This window comes from Ixodes scapularis, unplaced genomic scaffold (genome assembly GCF_016920785.2).
Source record: "Ixodes scapularis isolate PalLabHiFi unplaced genomic scaffold, ASM1692078v2 PGA_scaffold3__209_contigs__length_174095766, whole genome shotgun sequence".
NCBI lineage: Eukaryota > Metazoa > Arthropoda > Arachnida > Ixodida > Ixodidae > Ixodes > Ixodes scapularis.
Window position 1 is genome coordinate 86,588,907 of NW_024609868.1, and position 20,550 is coordinate 86,609,456.

The following is a 20,550-nucleotide window of genomic DNA, read 5'->3' on the forward strand; positions in this document are numbered from 1 at the left end:
AGTGGCGTGAGGGCCGTGAGGGCCGTGAGGGCGGTGAGGGCCGTGAGGGCGGTGAGGGCCATGAGGGCGGTGAGTGGCGTGAGGGCTATGAGTGCGTGAGGGCCGTGAGGGCCGTGAGGGCCGTGAGGGCGGTGAGGGCCGTGAGGGCGGTGAGTGGCGTGAGGGCCATGAGTGAGTGAGGGGCGTGAGGGCCGTGAGGGCGGTGAGGGGCCGTGAGGGCCGTGAGGGCCGTGAGGGCCGTGAGGGCCGTGAGGGCGGTGAGTGCGTGAGGGCCGTGAGGTTCAGTGAGGGTGAGTGAAGGGCTGAAGGTGAGTGTGACTGTGAGGGTGAGGGTGAGTGAGGGGCTGAAGGTGAGTGTAGCTGTGAGGGTGAGGGTGAGTGAGGGGCTTAGGTAAGTGTGGCTGTGAGGGTGAGGGTGAGTGAGGGCGACCTAAAATGCCGACCTCTGTATCTCAGAGCTTGCTGTAATAGGTGCCGTCATATTTCGTCAGCTATTGTCGCTGATGGCACGCATATTGACGAGATGAGCCTCTTTTGGCAATTATACAAGTTTTGGAAGGGCACTGGTGAGCGCTCTTGGTACCGTTTTATATTAGAACTAATATTTTTTGTGCTTTGACTTCGATATTGGAGTTTTTCAGATAAACCCGAATCAACGAAAATTTTAGCCGGCGAGTGCTTTTCAGAGTTTTTCGGATATATCCGAAAACACGGAGTCCTACCTATAACTACTCCTGGCGGCGGCCCCGTTCTTCGAAGCATCGTGTTGAGCTTCGCCCATGGCTTTGTCCTGAAGCCCGTATAAAGTTTCATCTTTCCGCTAAAGGCGAATCAGACCAACAAAGTCACCTCCTTGTTCGTTTTAACCAACACCGGTTGGTATACGACGAGGCGACACGCAAATATCAGATGCTTATCATATAACATCGAGTTCTCAAAGTGTAAGGTTAAGGTAAGGCAAGTTTCTGGCATTGTTGACCCTTTTCGTCACAAGTTCCCCGATCCCGGCTTCCCGAAAGAGGCGCACGGTTATCAACCTTTGTCGGAGGCGATAAGACTAGCGTTTATCCCCGTTTCTAAAAAAAGATGGCTGTCTTCAGAACACAAAAAGTTAGAGAAGCAGAAAGGTCCATTGTTCTGTCAACTACAAAGAATGAACCAAAAGGAGGGAAAAGTTTCTCATGAATGCCGAAGCGTTCTCTGTAGCGTTCGAGGAAACAAAGCTGAACAGAGGAAGAATTACTTTTTCGTATCAACTTGGGGGCGAAAGATAAATACTACAAGGGCGAGAAAACCAAATCTTGGGTGTCCCTTTTGTGTTCAACGACCATGCACCGAAATATCCATACACCGAAATGTCCATGCACCGAAAAGTCCCTACACCGAAATGTCTTGCACCGAAAAGGCCGCACACCAAGAAGTCCGCACCGAAAGTTCCTACACCGAAATGTCCTACACCGAAATGTCCTAGACCCCCTTGTCATATGTTACACTCGTCACTGTCACTCGTTCTTACTCTTTGAGTTAAACGCTGAATTGCGCTGCTGCAAAGCGTTACTTTCCTCCGCTTTGGAGAAAGAAACAAAAACCAAAAAAAAACAAAAAAAAGATGTTACACTACGTACTCAGACGTCTAACAATCAACAGAGGTACTGTAATTGTAGATTTTTGTTTTTTGACATTTGGGTAAAGCAGTGACCCACAAAACTTGCCAAGGTGCTCGGTGACAGGGCTAGGAATTCGACAATCAGTCCTATACTGTTACGCAAGACAAAAACACTAAAAAACTACGCTGAACTCGAATATGCCAAAAGAGTAACACAACTCGCCAATAATAAACGGAGTGAATGTCACAAAGGCGCCAATACTGCCCAAGGTAACGATTTATGTTGTGGAACAGTCGGCACAACAAAGCAGCGCAACATAAGAACAGTTTTCTTGCAATTGCTCAGCAATGTTGTAGCATCAGTCACAGCACTGCCGGAAGTGTCCGCTCCTAAATCCCCTCGGCAACTGTGTTGCTCCACCGTTGACTGCGTCGTGTTCACAACAGTTACCGGAGCATTGTGTTTATCTAGCAAAATTAATGCTGTCCTGATGTTGCTAAATAGTGCAGGAAACAGCAGCGTATCTGTAGTCGAAACATTATCACGCAACACTAGTTCCGCCAGCATATCCGAGCAACGTCACGTTGCCTTTGCGGGAGTGCAGAACTATAATTTTGCTTCTATTCGACTAATATTTCGGTACAGTGGGGCCCTCTGATTCCAAAATGTCATGGCAGCGTCACCTTTTTTTTTTTTTTTTTTGCTTTCGGCAAACATAACTTAAAAACAGTCATCGCAACGTCTGTTTTTACGCAGCCAGCAAACTGTTCCCGTGGCAGTTTAGGGTCTCTTGACACATTTCATCTTTTAGGTGCGCAACAGTTTCGCGACACTCAAGTTTCGCAAAATGTGCTCGTCCACACGTACCGCTTCACGTGCAACAACACACACCGATGCACCGTTTTGAGTGAGCTCCGAATCAGATCGCTATTTATCTGGGGACCTGCTTTGTGCATTGTATGCAGTCAATTCACTTTAATTTTTTTTCTCACATACTGCACTACTTGGAGCGAACTCGCGTGTGCGCTAAGCCGATTGAGGCGGCTACCTGTACGTGCAGGACATGTGCCGGCGCCGAGCCCGTACGCAGCCAATTCATTGCCAAAGCTCCTATCAATGCACATGGTATTCACAGAAACGCTATGTGCCCAATCTGATTACTTCTCGGCGCCCATGTCTGCCCCGAGTTTACTGTGCCAACTGTTTCAGAGAGCGCACATGGTTTCACGTTCGCTTGTAAACAAAGCAAACTCGGTTTCAGATTACTCGATGGTCTCTTATCCAGCGGTATCGTCGCGACAACAACGTTATGAGCACTATTCTAATCTCGCCAACTCCCGCTAATTCTCTTCGTCCATCGCTGGATTTTTTTTCCGATATGCTACTTACATTTCCTTCAGTGGTGCTTGACGTGCTTGCGGAAGCGCCGGCAGTATCCATCGTTCGTGGTTTCGTTTTTTTTCGGATTTGGCTCCGCTACAACACCGGCAGTGAAGTGTCTTCTCAAACAGCTCGCTCCCCCCTCAAAGGCCACGTGAGCGTGTTTCTGAGCGGCCATTGGCGGCCCCCTCAGAGTGATTGACAGGACTCGACAAAGTTTCAGCAAAAGCTCGCTCCAGAAGCGAGGTGTGCGCGCAAGTTTTTTTAGATGCGCGCGTCCTTTTCGGACTCTTTCAGACGGCGCAACCATTTCGCGAAACTAGATTTCGCGACACTAGATGCCCGAGAAAAATGCATCGTGTGAACGGGCCTTTAGAAACCAGTTCGGGTTGATGATGCTAGAATGTAGTTGCAAACATATTTTCCAAATGTGTTCCAACGGTACCGCACAACAGTTTTGCGGCAGGTTAGAATAGATGCTTCGCGGAATCGCTGCGGAAACACTTGGCAGCATAGTTTGTTAAGTGTTGCTTACACCTATTCGGCTGAAGTTGCCCGCAACAACGGAACTGCAGCGTCACATCCGTTTTCGTCAATTGTTGCCGCATGCATCTTCTCAACATTTGCACTGCATGACGAGGTAGCTGTCCTCGCGACACTGCTTCTTACGATCGAGACAACAATGCTTTTTTTTTTCACAGTACCTTACAGGCTCTTTTTTAGAGCCTCGCGTAAGGGCGGTTTCAAGTACATAAATTCAAAGGAAGAGAATAGTAAGAAACGCGCATACAGTTTTACACAAAATCATTGCATAGGCACAATATAAGTACAAACAATAAGCACATGGGACTGATATAGAAGGTTGCATATTACACACGAAGAGAAATAGCGGGAAACGCAGAGGTTTGAAAGTATGAGTCAAGTTGTTCCTTGAACAGTTAGTCTCGCTAATAGTGACAGGATTCGGGAACGCCGTTCCATACGCGGATTCCACGTGGTACAACTGAGTTAATGAACGCGTTGGTGGAACAAGTGAGCTGTTGAAAGTTTTTACAGCTAGTGGTACGATGAGATGACCTATTGAAGGGTTAGGGGAAAGTAACGCTTGCAAAACAATTGCTATAATAGAACTTGTGAATTAGGCACAGAGTAGAATTGGTTCGACGTACTCGAGCAATGGTGGATGTTATATACTAGTTGATGTCGCGAGATCTTTCATATTTACGGAGTGGGTCCTCGCGAGAGAAGGAGCCGCGTGAAAAATAAAGAGAAAGACTGCTGTGTCCTGAAACCGCGACATCTCTTCATATTGTATCGTCGGCTCCGTAGTCTTAGTTTATAACAGTAGAGAACATGGATGTTGTAGGAGAGAGGCAATCATGTTATATGAATAGGAGGATATTATAAAACACGCTGCTCGATTCTGGACTTTCTCAATGTGCGTGGTGAGTATTTCTGATTGGGGCTCCAAATCGCTGGAGAATGTTCGAGTTTCAAACGGACGTATGTTTCGTAAGCAAGTTTGCTGAGATTGTTTGGGGCGCTATTAAGGTTACGTTTGATATAACCTAACGTTCTACACGCGTCGGCGGTCCCAAAGTTAATATGGGTGACCCATGAAAGGTGAGATGTAAGATGGACACCACAATACTTGTAGGATGAACACACACTAAGAGATGAAGTGCCTAATGCGTATGGGAACTGCGAAACAGATCGATTGCGAGTGAAGTTTATTACCTAGCATTTGTATTTATTAAGTAGCATTAGCCATTCTTCACACCAGTCAGTCATGCTATCAAGATCATGCTGCAGTAGTATGCGGCCATCTGGAGTGTTAATTCTTCCGTACAAGACAGTAATCCGCAAACACACGCAGATTAGGAAACAAAGCATTTGGAAGGTTGTTAATTAGATAATAAGGACCCAGGAAGCTGCCTTGCGGAACGCCAGAGGTCACATTAGTAAGGTCAGATTGAAAATCACCACAGACAGTATACTGAGAGCGAAACGATAGAAAATTGAGAATCCACGAAAGTGTTAAGGAATCAAGATTAAGTAAAAAGAGCTTAGGCAAAAGGTGACAGTGCGGAACGTGGTCGAATACTTTAGAAAAGTCTAGAAATATTGCATCAGTTTGAGAGTTAGAGTCCATTTTGAGATCTAGGTCATGGGTGAACTCAAGGAGTTGCGCTTCACAAGAAAATCCTTACGAAAACCATACTGATGTAATAAAATAAATTGTTAGACTCAAGATAGGATGCAGCATGTGAAAAAATATGTTCACGTACTTTCCACGCAACACTGGTTAAAGATATGGGACGTTAGTTCTCTGCGAGGTGGCGATCTCCATTTTTTAAAACCCGAACGACATTCATTATTTTCTTGTCGTCTGGAATGAAACCGGCGGACAATAATGGTTAAAAAGAGTAGATTGCGAAATTCAGTGGATATGCGATTTGTATTTTTAAGGAGCTTGGAGCTAATTTTATCTGTGCCAGCAAATGTAGTGATTTTTCAGTTATCCTTAATCATTTCAATTCCCGAAGGTGACGTGGAAATAGGACTCATTATTCGATAGCTAACGTCATTGATAATGGGCACTGTGGACGTATCCTCCTGTGTAAACATAGATGGAAAATGGTTATTCATAACAACAGGACATTCAACATCAGAAAGGATATCACCTTCCCGGTTAGTCAAGGATATTTTGTTTGTGGTTTTATTTGGTGCGATAAGCTTCGGGAATATTTTAGGGTTGTGTTCTAGGACGGATAGTCGGTCGCAGTTATAAAATTTTTCTTTAAATTCTTGTTGGCGAATAACATATAAGGCTTAGCACGCGAGATGTACTTAGACCAAGCATGTTCAGTGTCGACATGCCTAGCAGCTCGAAATAACCGTTTCTTCCTAGTGCGCAGGGCTTTCTATGTCTTGTTAAACCAAGGCTTGTTGCTACCAGAACAAATTTTAAAGAGTGGCGCGTAACGGCTAACAGATTCAACCATTTTATTTTTATAAAGTAACCATTCTCATTTACTGTGCGACTCCAAAAATCCACAGAAAGGCTGTTAAAATACATCAAGGTCTTCACTCATTTGAAAATAGTCAGCTTTATTTTAATCAAGTGTAATCCTTGAAGTTGTTGAGCGTTCGGGTGAGAACATATTTACGGTTATGTGTATTAGTTTATTGTCACTTGGGCCGTTTATTGACTTGATTGAGCTAATCATGCTAGGATTAGACGCAAGGAAAAAATTAAGAATGTTGTTTAAGCGCGTTGGTTGATCAATTACTTGTCCGAGGTTGAAGTCAAGAGATAAATCAATGAACGGCTGTTCCTCCTGACATGGTAATGAAAGCGTCGTCCACTCAAAGTTTGGAAAATTAAAATCACCGAATAGCAGTGTTAGCATCCCGAAGCCAGCTTTTGATAACAAAATTAATATTTCTTAACGTGTAACTGCAATTGAAAAAAAAGTTTTTTTTTTTAAACAGCCTAAATGGGACAAGCAAATCACAAAACAATTTTTCCGCGAAAATGTCTTTTTTACAGCGATATTTATTGCTTGAGACTGATGGCTCTTTCGTCCGTTTTAAGTCACGCGCCACAAAGTTGGTGTTATACGTCACGGAGTGGCTGCTATACGTCACGGAGTGACGTGCGATAGCAACTCTTCTCATCGGATAAGAGAATGATTGACAGCTTAGATATTTGGTGTTAAACCTTTGTGATATGTTGCATTTCCTTTTGAGCGACATATTTTTCTGTTTAAGGAATAAACCATGTAATGTGAGGTATTATATTTTACAGAAAAGGTTTACGAGACGGGCGCTCCCCTTTGGATTCATACCATAGCAAACAAAAGCTTCGCCATTCTTCTCATGGCCGCCGAAGTCTCTGCTCCCGCCAGTTTCGCCTACCTCGACTAGTCGTTTCGCCTAAGTGATCAGTGCTTCGTGTTGACCCAGGTGCTTGAGCGAGACTTCTTGAAGTGAAGTAGTGTGTGGTCAGAAGCTGTGGCAGATGTTAGTGACAGGAAGCGACGCGGGGTTTTGGCTCTCATAGCGCGGTTTGTCACTTTCGTTTTCCTTTTTACCTTCTTAGCCTTCTGCTTTCTTTTTCTTTTTTTTTTTTTTTGCTTGCGCGTGCAACTGCCGTTTTTTGGAGATGTCTTCTCCTCATTGGCGAAGTAAATGGAATATGCCAATGTGAGGTTCAATGCGTCAAGGTGTGGCCTCCTGCACGTTTGCACCATCTGCTTAACAGACTCTGCGATCAGCGTACCCAGCGCAGCATCCTCGCTCATCTGGCGCTCCGAGGCAGTGCCCCTGTGGCTTCGTTTCCTTAAAGCTTGCTTGGATGGCGGGCCAGGCAGAGGCACTGCCTGCGCCTGGTGCTGCAGAGGGTGCTGGGACTGCCAAAGGAGGTGAGGGTCGACCAGCAGGCCCCTGTTGGTACGTGCTTGCTTGCTGTGTTTCTTCCTCACGCTCCAACAGTAGCTGGCATGTGCCCGATGGCTGCAGATCTTCGTCGGTGGCTTCCTAGAAACAGCACACGCCTTTTGCTACACTGGTGTTTGAACAGGTTGCTTTACACATACATCATACCCCGATGCCATACTGAAGGCATCCAGCTCTGTATGTGTGGAGCTGGGGATGTGAGCTCCCATGAGGAGGTCTGCACATTCCGACACAAAATAAGACATTGCCCATACTTCACCTACAAATGTGCATGAAAGGCATGGTATGAGTCATGCAGTGATACCTAGGGGCTCTTAATCTGGGACTGGACATCGCCACAACCTCTACTACTGCGGAGCTGGTGGCCATTTGGCGGGGTTTGGAGCTGGTAATGCGAAGTGGAACGCAAGGGAGAGCAGTCATCCTCACAGATTCGAAATCTGCTCTTCATCTTCTCCGGAACCTCGAAACTGGCACTCCATTGACTGCAACAACTGTAGCATCTGCCAAATCGGCTGAAAGAAAGGGCTGGCAACTTGCTTTTCAGTGGTGTCCTGCATATACTGGAATTGCCAGAAATGAGAAAGCAGATGCCCTCGCTATTGAAGCTAATAGACTTAAGACCCAACCATTTACCTTCGCCGGTACAACGAAGCATGGTGATTTATACGGAATTTCTACCAGAAGCGCCACCCACACCGAAGACGGCTGAAGGACGGCCCCCTCCAGCAATCCCCCGCAAGCTGTCAAGAGAACAAGCGTCAATGTTCCATCGGCTGAGGGCAAACTGCGCAAACACAAGATCAACTCAGCACAAACTTCTACGGGTCAATAGTCCTGGTTGCCTACACTTTGGAGCCCTAGGGGGCATTGAACAGGTGCTACTAGTACGCACAGAACACGAAGAAGGGCGTAAAACCTTGTTTTAACACTACACTTTCAATGGACTTCCTTCCTCCACGACTCGGGAACTCCTTATCCCAGAAGCCCCACGTCGGCTAGCCCAGAGGGCTTACAAAGACCTCTTGGACTTTTTGAGTGAGACTGGTTTGGCAGACCGTCTTTTACCAAACACCGCGCACCGCAAACAGCAAGGTCGTTAAATTGAAACCTACACTTGTGCCAAAGCCCCATCACATTATTGGACTGGTTTCAAAATTTCCACACAATGTCTTTCAGCCACCTACGGCGCCTCCCCCTTCCCCAAGCCGGATAGCGACTCGTCCGTACAGGAAGCCACCATCTCTCCCGGCTTTCCCTTTCCTTCTCTGGAACTCATAACAAGAAGAAGAAAAAGCACAAAACAGATACCCCTGGTCGTTTCCACTGTTCCTTGCCGGTCTCCCTGGATGGTCCGCAAAGCTGTGGTGGCAGGCACCTGTAAAGTGCTTTTCGGATGGGGTGACTTCGTCCCAGTAGAAAAAGAACATGTTGTACGTTAACAACCCAGGCATGTGTATACTGCGGAAAACTCTTAATACTTTCTCCGACGAATGTGTCTATCCAGGAACCGCAGGAAGGGGTACAGCTCCCAAGTTTGTCGGCGTATTTCATCCCTCCCACCTCCGGAACGGCCATGTCTCGTTCTTGCCTACTTCACATACCTCTCTCGGATCTTTTGCCATGTTTGCCGGCAGTGCTCTAGGTCCATATCTGTAACATAATGCTAAATTACAAGCATGTATCATAGCGCAAATTTTCAGCACGTGAGATGGTGTGCTAAGAGGAAACAACAAAAGTGTCCAGTCCTGAAACGGCAGAGAATAGCATTTTTCAACCTGGGAAATTTCACTTACTATGTCACGTTGAACAGCGCACAAATGCTTGCAATCTTTTCTACTTTTGACTCAAGCTGCTTCTGCATCCGGCTGACCGAGTCGAACACAATATACTATGATTGTAAACCTGACACTGCTGCAGAAAATTGAGACGTTGCCTCCTCTTTTTCTACCTTCTGTTGTGTTCTCTTTTCTGCCCCAGTCTCAGGTTTACAATCATGTTCAACTTACACCAGCTCGCCTGCACTCTATTTTTTTGTACAATATACTAACTAGGATTGTTTCTGCTCGATCGAGCCAGAAGAAGGCTCCCATCTAGGTTCTAAATACGGATAGTAATGGAGGAAGAAGAAGGCTTCAATACAATTCATAGTCCAGCGGTTGAACGTGCATTTTTATTTCAATTCAGCTGGTACCATCCAAAAATGTGAACCGACTAGCTCAGCTCCAACCCTTCGTAATTTACTAAAGTTTGTGAGACGTAGCCATGTCAACGCTTACTGCGTCCCTCTAGGCTTAGGAACAGCAAGATTCAGAAGACGATCTGAAAAAAAAAAAATGAGGTGAGATCACCGCTCGTGCTTTGTGATTTAAGCGAGGTAAGGCAAAGGGAAAGCATGCTGCACCGTTCGTTGCCGCTGAGCGTGCCTAATAGCGCAGCGTTGTGACAAAGTTCTTTTGAAGCGAGCGATACATGGCGCCGTAATGTAGGCCGACGCAACTGGAACCCAAGCCGTTAGGTGCGCCACGTTATTTCTCGAATATTGCTTTAGGGGCGAACGCCAACCCAAAACCCAACGCGCGGTTAGGGTTCGAGGCATGCGCAGTAGTGAGCCTCTCTTTGTTAGGTTTCCCAAGCTTTTGGGGCCCTTATTCCAAAACTCTTTATTTTCAGACATGCAAAGAGTAGAAGGAAATGCGGTATACCTTACTCAGTGCGACCCCAATCGCTTTCCAGGCGTTCGTTTTCATTACGTGGTCCCTATAACCATGCGTCCGGGTATTCCACAACAAGGGATACCCTTCAATCTTACAAATTGAGACTTCCACCGTCGCCGGCGTCGACGGAACCTTGGGGTCGGTCGCCATTTTGGAGAGCAGCGCCAGGCCGCCGGGCTTCCGAGCGTAGCGCGCATGCCCAGAAGCTTCGCTTTCGCGAGTCCCGATTGGTTGAACGTAAGCGGTCGTAAGAGTTCTAAAGAAATTTGAGCCAAGCCCAACTCCTTGCATTACGTTACGACTCGCGTTGCTTCGCTGGTTGCCATGGTCACGGGCGATCGTAAGTGGTCGTAAGAGTTTGTAACTTAACTTGACGTAAACAATGACACAGTGTGAACGGGCCTTTCAGCCAAATCGACAGGCTGTTGTCTTTGTACACACCGATTATAACTGCAATCAAAGGCAACTGCCCTGGCACGTGCGACTCAGTCCTCGTTTCGTTTTAGGAGAGCTTGGGTGAGAAAGCTAATACTGTAGCTGAGCTGAAATCGGCTGTTGAGTCAAAGCTGTCTGAGAAGCTCCAGCACGTTAGTTTGCCTTATGAAAAACACAATAAGCATGACTATCAGAAACCAGACATTCAGGACATGCTTTTTTATTACCGCTTTGAATATGTTCACAAGATGGAGAAAGTTATTCATTGTGGAATGCCAGCTGTCCCTCACAGCCTCTCCTGAAGACCTTGCACACATGCCAGCCAAGAGTCATCTGACAACGATAAGGTCTTTTAAAGAAGGCTGCTTGCGCCACCCATCGCGCAGGTTTTTCTGCGTGGTGAAAGAGATTAAAAAGAACTGTTGAGCATTCACATGACAGTACCCCCATATTTGGCGACCTTTTCTGGCATATGTTAGAAAAGCTGGAGGCATCACCACTTTCTTATTTATATTGTGCCACTCATCGTCAGGAGGTGACAGCAAAGTAGATGAAATTCTACATTCTGACAAAAAGGTACTTCTTTTGCAAAAAAAAATAGTGAAATGGAACTTGCTGAAAAAGTCAGGAGTGCACGAAAAAAAGCAAAGTTGCTTAGAGGTTTCTTTAACTTTTCGCGTGCTGTGCAGCGTAGAATTTCCACAAGGCATGGAAAGTATGTAAATATTTGAGAAAAAAACAACATGTCTCACTACTGTGAGACAAAAAAGTGCATGTTTTGTTCATCGCCTGCCTTAATGATATTGGACACAGGAGAGCATAGGAGCTTTGCGAAGCAACTACTTCTTGATTATATCAATGCCAAAGTGATGCAACACAAAGTTATAAAAACTTACGGCGCCTGTGCTTATTCACTTGCGGAGTTAGCGCCCGCAAACATGGCTGCAATACTATAAAGCCGCATTTATTCGCGCGCTGTGTTAGGGTAAAAAGAGCTAAAGCAGACTCAGCTCTCCGATAAACCGATTTTTATTTTGATAGCCATGCTTGTACGTTGGCATTCGACATTAAGAGAAACATGGCGCGGGGCGGTCGAAACATAAGAAAAAATAGGATTATTCATGACATAGCCAAAGCGAAGAGCGTGAACAAATGACCCAGGTTTCATTGCCCTTACCTAACTGCCCTATAAATTGCTTTCTATCTCGAAAACTACTTATCCTAGAGGGAAAATAAGAGCACCTCCTCCCCCTTAGAATCCCGGAGGAACACGACTGGATACTAATCTGGGCGAAAAATAAATCGAAAACGCCCTAATTAGAAACACCGTATTCGGCAACAACTAAGGTCACCTGGGGAGGATAGTTGGAACTACGCAAAATATCCAATCAAGACCGAAATCGAAACCGAAACCGAAACCTCGAGATCAGCTAAGCCCAACACCCATTGGAAACCAATACGAAACCGAAACGCCACACAAATTACACTATATCTCGAAAACCATTGACCCTAGAGGGAAAATAAGGGCACCTCCTCCCCCTTAGAAACCCCAGGGAGGACGATCCGAAACTAAGCCGGGCGAAAAAAGCGATTAAAAACGGCCTAATAGAAATCCCGTATTAGACAACATCTGAGGACCCCTGGGGAGAGTGGCGGGAACCACACAAATCAGTCGAATTCCACCTACCCTTGTATCCCAAATCCAAACTTATCCCTAATAGGAAACCAAAGCGAAACAATTCGAATCCACCCGCTAGCCACCCTAAAAACTTACCTGAGAACCTAGAAGCCTCAACCACACGGAGACAACACCACCGGCAAACATGAACGCATATCACGAGAGAAAGAGCGTTAAGAAGAAGAAGAAAGACAAAAAAACGAAAGAATACTGCTCAGACAACGATGAAAAGAAAAAACACAAGGACAAGGAAAACACCGATCCTGAGGAAGAGGGCATCTACTTGGAACGGGAAGTGAGGGAGGAGATCCCAGAGACGGGGGAAGACGACCTCCCAGATGAAAGGAAAACTAGTCGCAACGCGGCCAACAAAAACAAAACAAAAGACACCAAAAAAGACAGACCCCAAACACAGGAGCTCTCACAGGCATGCTTGGAAGAGCTACTTAAAACCATCGGAGAACTTACAAGAACAACAATCAAGGTGATGGACGAAAACGCCAAAATCAAAGCCGAACTCAGCCGAATCAACGAAAAAACCGAACTCATAATCCAAGAGAACCTGCACCTCAGAGAACTCGTCCTGTTGCAAAACAATGCAAGACTAAACGAGCCAGAGAAAGCGACGACTAAGACGTACTCACAGGCGCTGGGCACGCAAAGCGATGACAACAACGAAACCCCAAAACAAGACGACAATGAGCAAGAAAAGAAATATACTCTACTGGTAACGACAAAGGGAAGTCAAGAAAAAGACGACCACATCAGAGTGGGCAACCTCCTGAAGAAATCGATCGACCCAGCGGACGTCGGGCTGACTGACGTCCGACTTAAACCGATTAGGGGAGGACTGGCCATAACTACCAACTCAAAAGAGGCCATAGACAAACTGGAAAGGAAAATCAACGAAACAAAAGACACCAGAGAAAAACTAGAATACAAAAAACCCAAAGAACGAAATCCCCAAATCTCCATAACACAAGTAGAAAGAGAGCTAACAGAAGAAGAAATCACGAAGGCAATCATACACCAAAACAAAATCGAAGCAGGAGAGGACGAAATAAAAATAATTCGAACTTTCAGAACAAACAACGGCACGAACACCCATATCATTGAAATGTCTGCAAACGCATTCAGACAACTAAAAAACAGGAAAAGGCTACTGATAGGTTGGACCTCCTGTCCCTTCAGAGAGAATATATATGTCTCAAGATGCCTCAACTGCTCATCATACGGGCACACACAAAGACTATGCCAAAACAGAGCGACGTGCTCTGAGTGCGCCGGAGAACACAGACACCAAGAATGCGAGGTGATCGCAGTCAAATGCAAAGCCTGCAGCAACAGCAACGAAAAATTCAAATCACAATTTGACACTAATCACAAATTCACAGACCCGATGTGCCCAACATATAAAGCACAAGTCGAAAGAATCCGACAAAGAACTTCATACTAAGGGAACAAAAGTCAGAGAGGGGAGAGAGGCGAGAGAACAGAGGACAACACGATGGAAGAGGGAACAGCTGAAGCGAAAAAATATGACACACATAAAACAAACAACACATCCATTAGAATCACCCAAATAAACCTAAACCATTCATATACCGCAACAGAACACCTCAAGAATAATCAACCACACATCCAATCCGATATAACATGCATACAAGAACCCTACTACTCAAACAATAAAATCATTGGTTTCTCAGTAAAAGACATAATCATCCACAATAAGGAAAAACCTAGAACAGCAATAATAATACATAAAAAAATATTTGATATACACCTAGTAAAGGTTGATAGGGATCTAATAGCTATAACACTCACTACAAGCAAGGAAAAACTACTACTAATAAACTCGTATTCAGCACCCAAAGAAAATCTAGACTACACACTCGAACAAATTGAACAAATTCTTGAAAAGCATCTAACGACACCAACACTAATAGTAGGAGACTTCAACTCAAAAAACCCCACATGGGGAGGAAACAAAATCGATGAAAGAGGAGAAAAAATGGGGGACTTCATAATAGAAAAAGACCTACACCTCCTCAACCACCAAGACTCACCACCCACATTCACATCGGCAAATGGAAACAGCTGGATCGACTTAACACTCTCAACACATAATTTAATACAAAAAATAAACAACTGGGAAGTCCTAGATGAAATTACAGCAAGCGACCACAACTACATAAACATAGATATATTTAAATCAATATCCAAAACAGTCAAAAAGCTTACCAAAAAAGGCGAAATAGGGCTAATAGAATCAATAAGAACAGACAGAACACTAAGCAAAATCAACGGGAAACATATAAAAAACAAAGAAAACCTCGAAGAAATCATAAATGAGACACTAAAGAGATTAGAACAAATGTACAAAAAACACTCCAAGAAAATTAAAGAATCAACAGGACAAAACCCCTGGTGGACCCCAGAATTAGACACCGAAAGGAAAAGAGTGAGAGCACATCGACGACGATATCAGAAATGTCAAAACCAACTAAAAGAAAATTACAAAAGATTATATGTGGAAGCCCAGAAAACATATAAAAACAACATAAAGAAAGCGAAAACAGAATCTTGGCAAAACTTCTGCACAGAAGCCACCAAAAAGAATCTATTTGACATTCCATATAAAATAGCACTTAACAAAATAAAGAGACCTATAATAATCCCCCCTATAAAAAAAAGCTGACGGAACTAAATCAACTACCCTCAAGGAATCAATTGAAACCATAATTAATAGCCACTTTCCAAAAGACCAACCAGAACAATATACAAAACAACAAAGAGATACTAAAATATATACAGAACAAGCCCCCCAAACCGAAGACGACAAATCCTTTACACACTCAGAAATAGAACACATCATTAAAAATACCCCAACTAAGAAGACACCCGGACCAGATAACTTAACTCCCACAATTGTAAAAGCATTATTCGCTGCACACCCACAACTACTAATTAAAATATTCAATGGATGTCTCGAATACGGATACTATCCCAAAAACTGGAAGGAAAGCAAAACAATTTTAATTCCTAAACAATCCAAACCAGAAGACGAAGTTTCAACATATCGCCCAATATGCATAAACTCAACAATCGGAAAAATCTTAGAAAAACTACTTAATAATAGAATATACTACTTCCTCTATACCAACAAACTTCTCAACCCCAAGCAATACGGATTTACTCACAGAACATCAGCCACTAAAGCACTACTAAAGATAAAAGAAATAATCGAAAACAACAAAAGCAACAATGAAAAAAGTATAATCATATCATTAGATATAACAAACGCTTTCAATACAGTCTGGATCCCGCACGTATTAAAAAAACTAAAAGATCAATCCCTCCCACGAAATCTCTATATATTACTAAAAGAAATACTCGAAGAAAGAAAAATAACTTACAACCTCCAATCAGGTAATATAGAAATAACAGCACCAATAGGCAGCCCTCAAGGATCACCATTAAGCCCTCTCATTTGGAACGTCTTTATAACAAATCTACTAGAAGAAAGTTTCCCAGAAGGAACACATATACAAGCATTTGCAGACGACATTACACTCGTAATTAACGGGAAAACCAGGGCACAGATAGAGCAAAGAGCCAATTCAGCATTAGAGAAAATAAACAATTGGAGCAAAACATATGGAGTCAAATTCAATAAAACCAAATCGTTGTACACAACCATCGGAAACAACTATAAAAAAAGGCCACCCCTAATCAAACTTGGAGGGCAAAACCTCAAACACACCGAAGAAATAAAAATTCTAGGAATAATCATTGACCGAAACCTATCATTTATACCTCATCTAAACTACCTCAAAGCAAAAACATATCAAAACACCATAAGATTAGCCGCCTTCTCAGGAATCAAATGGGGAATTAACCAAACTCAATTTAGAGAAATCTACGTAAGATCTATTGAAAGATCAATCACATATGCGGCACCATTCTATTGGAAAGAGAGAAACAATTCACACCTACTTAGAAAACTAAAGTCAATACAAAGAATCCCAATGTTAAAAATATCAAAAGCTTACAAAACAGTCAGTAATTCAAGCTTAAACATATTAACAAATCTAAAACCACTAGACTTAATACTAAAGAAAGAAATAGCCACCTTCGAAATTTTTCAAAACAAAAAAAACTACAGTTTCGATAACAAAGAATACCTACACACAACCATTCAACACTCATTAGACATATGGAAAATTCATCCGGCAGACACCATCTCCTTCCCCTTTAAACCGATCGAAAACATAAAACAAATAGAGTTAACCCAAACACTACAAATCTATACAGACGGGTCAGTATCGGGGAAAACAATAGGAGCTGCATACATAATATTAGACGAACGAGAAAAAATACAACACTTAGAAAAAATCAAACTACCGCCCCACTCAACAATATTTGAAGCAGAACTAATAGCAATAAAAGCAGCATTAACAAAAATTACGACCTACCCCGAAAAAACAAAATTCGCACTATTCTCCGACAGCCAATCATCCCTTCAGGCCATTGCGAACGCACACAATACTAACCCAATAGTCTATAAAATAAAAAAAGCAATAAAACACATCAAGGAACTACACGAAATAAACTTATACCATATAAAAAGTCACACTGATATAACAGGTAATGATATCGCAGACAAATTAGCAAACGAAGCAAGGAAAACTGGGACACCAATCAACATTAAAATTCCCAAAAATTACATAAAAAAAGAAATTGACTCCAAATTAATAGAGATTTGGAACACCCGATGGAACGAAAAAGATAGAAATTCCCCACTATACAAATGGATACCCTCACCACATAACATTCCAACTAACTTCCCAGCTAGCCATTACGAAACACAACTACTAACAAACCATGGCAAATTTCCATTCTACTTTAAAAAAATTAACAAAACACAAGACGAAAACTGTGCATGTGGCAATACAGCTAAAAGCTTTAACCACTATCTAGAAAATTGCCCAATCTCAAAAAACCTTAGAGACAGATTCTTAAAATATTTCCCAACAGGCCTCACAGATTCAAACAAAACACAAATAATAAGCCATCAAGACGCATTCAAGATTTTAGAAGAAATCGTCAAAACTATAAATCAAGTAAATCAGACAATATAAATACAATTCAAATATAACTGAGAAAGCATACTTATAACTTGCATAGACTATTTGGGACACCTACCCGACAATCTTATTGGCACTCCCTTACTCATAGGCAACAGCATCTAAAAACTCGGAAATTAGGGTTGGGACAAGTAGGCAAAGAAAAAAAAAAAAAAGGGGGAAATTAGGGTCCAGAGACAAGGAAAGCCAACTGCCCAGATAGAGACTCCCATCGGGCCGATAGGGCGGAAACTTTAGAAGGCATTAGGCCCTAAAATAAGTGAGGGGCGCACCCCACCAACTCTCCCCCACGGAAAGAAGGGAGGGAAGAAGGAAAAAAAAAAAAAAAAGAATGTCTGGAAGAAGGAAAAAAAAAAAAAAAAGGAAAAAGAAACGACTAAAACAGACAGGGACAAATTAGGGGGGAGACTCCGGGGCCTCCCCCACAAAGAGAACAGAAACAAACAAGTACCGAGAAAACAAGGTCACGGCGGGGGGCATCCACCTGACACCTGGGTGTCCCCGGTTGGGCTTCCTCGGCTCTCCCCGGGAGCCAGGAGCCGCCCACTCATCCTTGGAGTGTTCCTCTGGGGGTGGGTCGCGAGTACCTTTAAGCAGGATAGGAAGAAAAAAAAAAAAGAGAAAGAAATGTGGAAAAAAAAAAAAAGACAGGGACCCATTAGGGGGGAGACTCCGGGGCCTCCCCCAAACAAAATAGAACGAAACGGAATGAAAACAAAGAGAGAAAGGAGGAGGTCACGGCGGGGGGCACCCACTTAAAACCTGGGGGTCCCTGGTGGGTCCCAGTTCTCGCCCCGGGAGACAGGGGCCGCCCACTCGCTCCTGGAGTTTCCCTCTGGGGGCGGGTCGCGAGAACCTCAGAGCAGGCTAGAAAGAGGAAAAAAAAAAAAAGAGAAAAAAAAAAGGAAGGAAGAAAAGGGGAAAAAAAGGGAGAAAGAAAAGGGGAAAAAAAGAAGAAAAAAAAAAAAAAAAAGAAGTTTGTCTTTCTGGTCGGGGGCGGGAGGAGGGGGGCGCCCTCGTTACTAAGGACCAGGCAGCAAAAGAAACAACAAAGAGTAATAGAGATGGGGAGGGGTGATGAGAGACCTCCGATGGGCAGTGAGGCAACAAAAAAAAAAAAAAAAAAAGGCATCAATAGGTAAAAGGGAAACTTGCCCAACCCTAAAAGACAGGAAAAATAGAAAAAGAAAAATGAGAGAAAAAGGAGAGGGGATAAAACAAAAACTAAAAAGAAGAGAAAAAAAAGGGGAGAGAGAAAAAAAAAAAAAAAGAAAAGGGAAAAACAACTACTCTATACCCAACTAAATATCAACCCAGCGGTCTAGCTAAATACAATAGGCAACAGACGCACAACACTAGTAATTAGATAACCCTAAAACTAAACCCCAACCGCAACCTCAACCACTAGAATACAAATAAAACACACCTCACACCTTTTAAACCATAAAAAATCCAACAATTACTAACCTTAAATACTACATACACAAAAAAAGAGAAAATCAATTAACTAAACAGCTCACCCTAACTAACTACGACCTTTCTAACATAAAACCCAAAGACAACCAACATCAAAACCACCCCAAAATAACTACGTAAAAGTGACAACCAAAAACTCGAAAAGAGCCACAAGACTACATACCACCACAAAATACAGCAAAGAAAACAAACACCATTAACCCACAACAAATCTCCATAAATAATTCTTCATAACAAGGAAAAGACGAAAACACAATGTATAGATACACAAGCATCGATAGAAATACCTACACATGCGCACACACCCAGAAGATGGAAAAAAAAAAAGGGGGAGAGGGAAAACGGGAAAACAGAAGTAGACAAATACATAAACTTATTAATTTTACTAATGCAAAGGGGGGGAGGGGAACTAATCACTTTTCCAAGTATATTTCCAGATTCAGATCCAGGCCCCAGAGACCGGAAGGACCCACAGGAAAAACGAAAACGAAGAAAAAAAAAGAAGAAAAAAAAAAAAACAGAAAACGCATACTATCAACATTAGGACAATAAATAAATGCCGCTGATGCCGGCCCGTTCCCCTGGCTCTGGCAAGCTAGATAATTTTCCTTTTCTTACCAAATCGGCTTACACTCAAAAATACTTTTGGCGATTGCCCGATTCATTTATTTCTCGATCGGCTTTAAGTCTGCAATGCTCACGCGGGTGCAGACGGGGAACTTTTATTTTCCTTTGATTTACAAACCCCACCCCAAATCTGTAGGTCGGAAAAGAGGAGCGTCAGCCTATAGTTTTGTGGGGCACAAAGGGGGCGCCAAGCTCTCAACGCGGTGGTAGCAGACGACGCACGACACAGGGGAGTAAGATCCGACTGCAGCGCCGCCCGTTCTCGTGACCGCCACCTGGGGCACTCGCCTCCGCAGGCGAGAATAGAGAGCTGCGAAACTGAGCTTACTCCAGTAATGTTGGATACAGAGACTTTGGCTCAATCGAAAATAAAGACAATTCAACAATGAAGTTGTGTACGTGTCTTCATTGCAATCATATGTAAACCGTATAGATGTCGTTTAGTCGTCGTAATGTAGCAATAAATTTGTCGTAAAGTTGTCGTAAAGATAACAGCTTCGCTGGTCTTCCATCTTCACGTGAAGTGGCTGGGCTCTGCCATTTTTTATTTTAATAATGTACGCTAATTGCACAACAAATGATCTTGCTGGATCTTGAAGGATCCGGAAATCTAAGTTACCGATATCATTTACGAGTGACTGCACATAAATATCCGATTTGAAAGTGACCCCCCCCCCCCCCCCCCCTTCGTCGTTGCCTGCAGGAACGTGGTCATTCCACAGTGGTTTGGGGCGGTCAAAACCTCTAAAACGCCATTTTTACTTCCCAGGTTATTATTTTTTTGTTAAGGCGCAAGGCAGATTACACGGGATTTGTTCTTATGAAATTCTATATATCTATAGTTATGGCCGCGTCGGTGCACCATAGATATGGCGCGTCGATTTAAAAAATGCCTTAAAGTTCATCAGCGCTGCAGTTTTGTGGTGATCGATACGTTAACTCTTCTAGTGCTGAAGAATCATAGCGCGACCGCAATTTACCAATATAGGAACATGTCCAAGCTACGGCGCGAAGTGAAATGC

The 20,550-nt window shown here is 43.5% G+C and overlaps 1 protein-coding gene across 1 annotated transcript; it reads left to right on the forward strand.

Moving 5' to 3' along the window:
* Positions 1–12,423: 12,423 nt before the first annotated feature.
* On the forward strand, positions 12,424–17,600 carry LOC121837089. Its single transcript, XM_042292528.1, has one exon. The coding sequence runs from the start codon at positions 12,424–12,426 to the stop codon at positions 13,732–13,734; it is 1,311 nt and encodes a 436-aa protein (XP_042148462.1). The 3' UTR covers positions 13,735–17,600.
* The last annotated feature ends 2,950 nt before the right edge of the window (positions 17,601–20,550 follow it).

Coding starts and splice junctions, on each gene's coding strand:
- LOC121837089 (XM_042292528.1), top strand. CDS start 12,424: ATGAACGCATATCACGAGAGAAAGAGCGTTAAGAAGAAGAAGAAAGAC.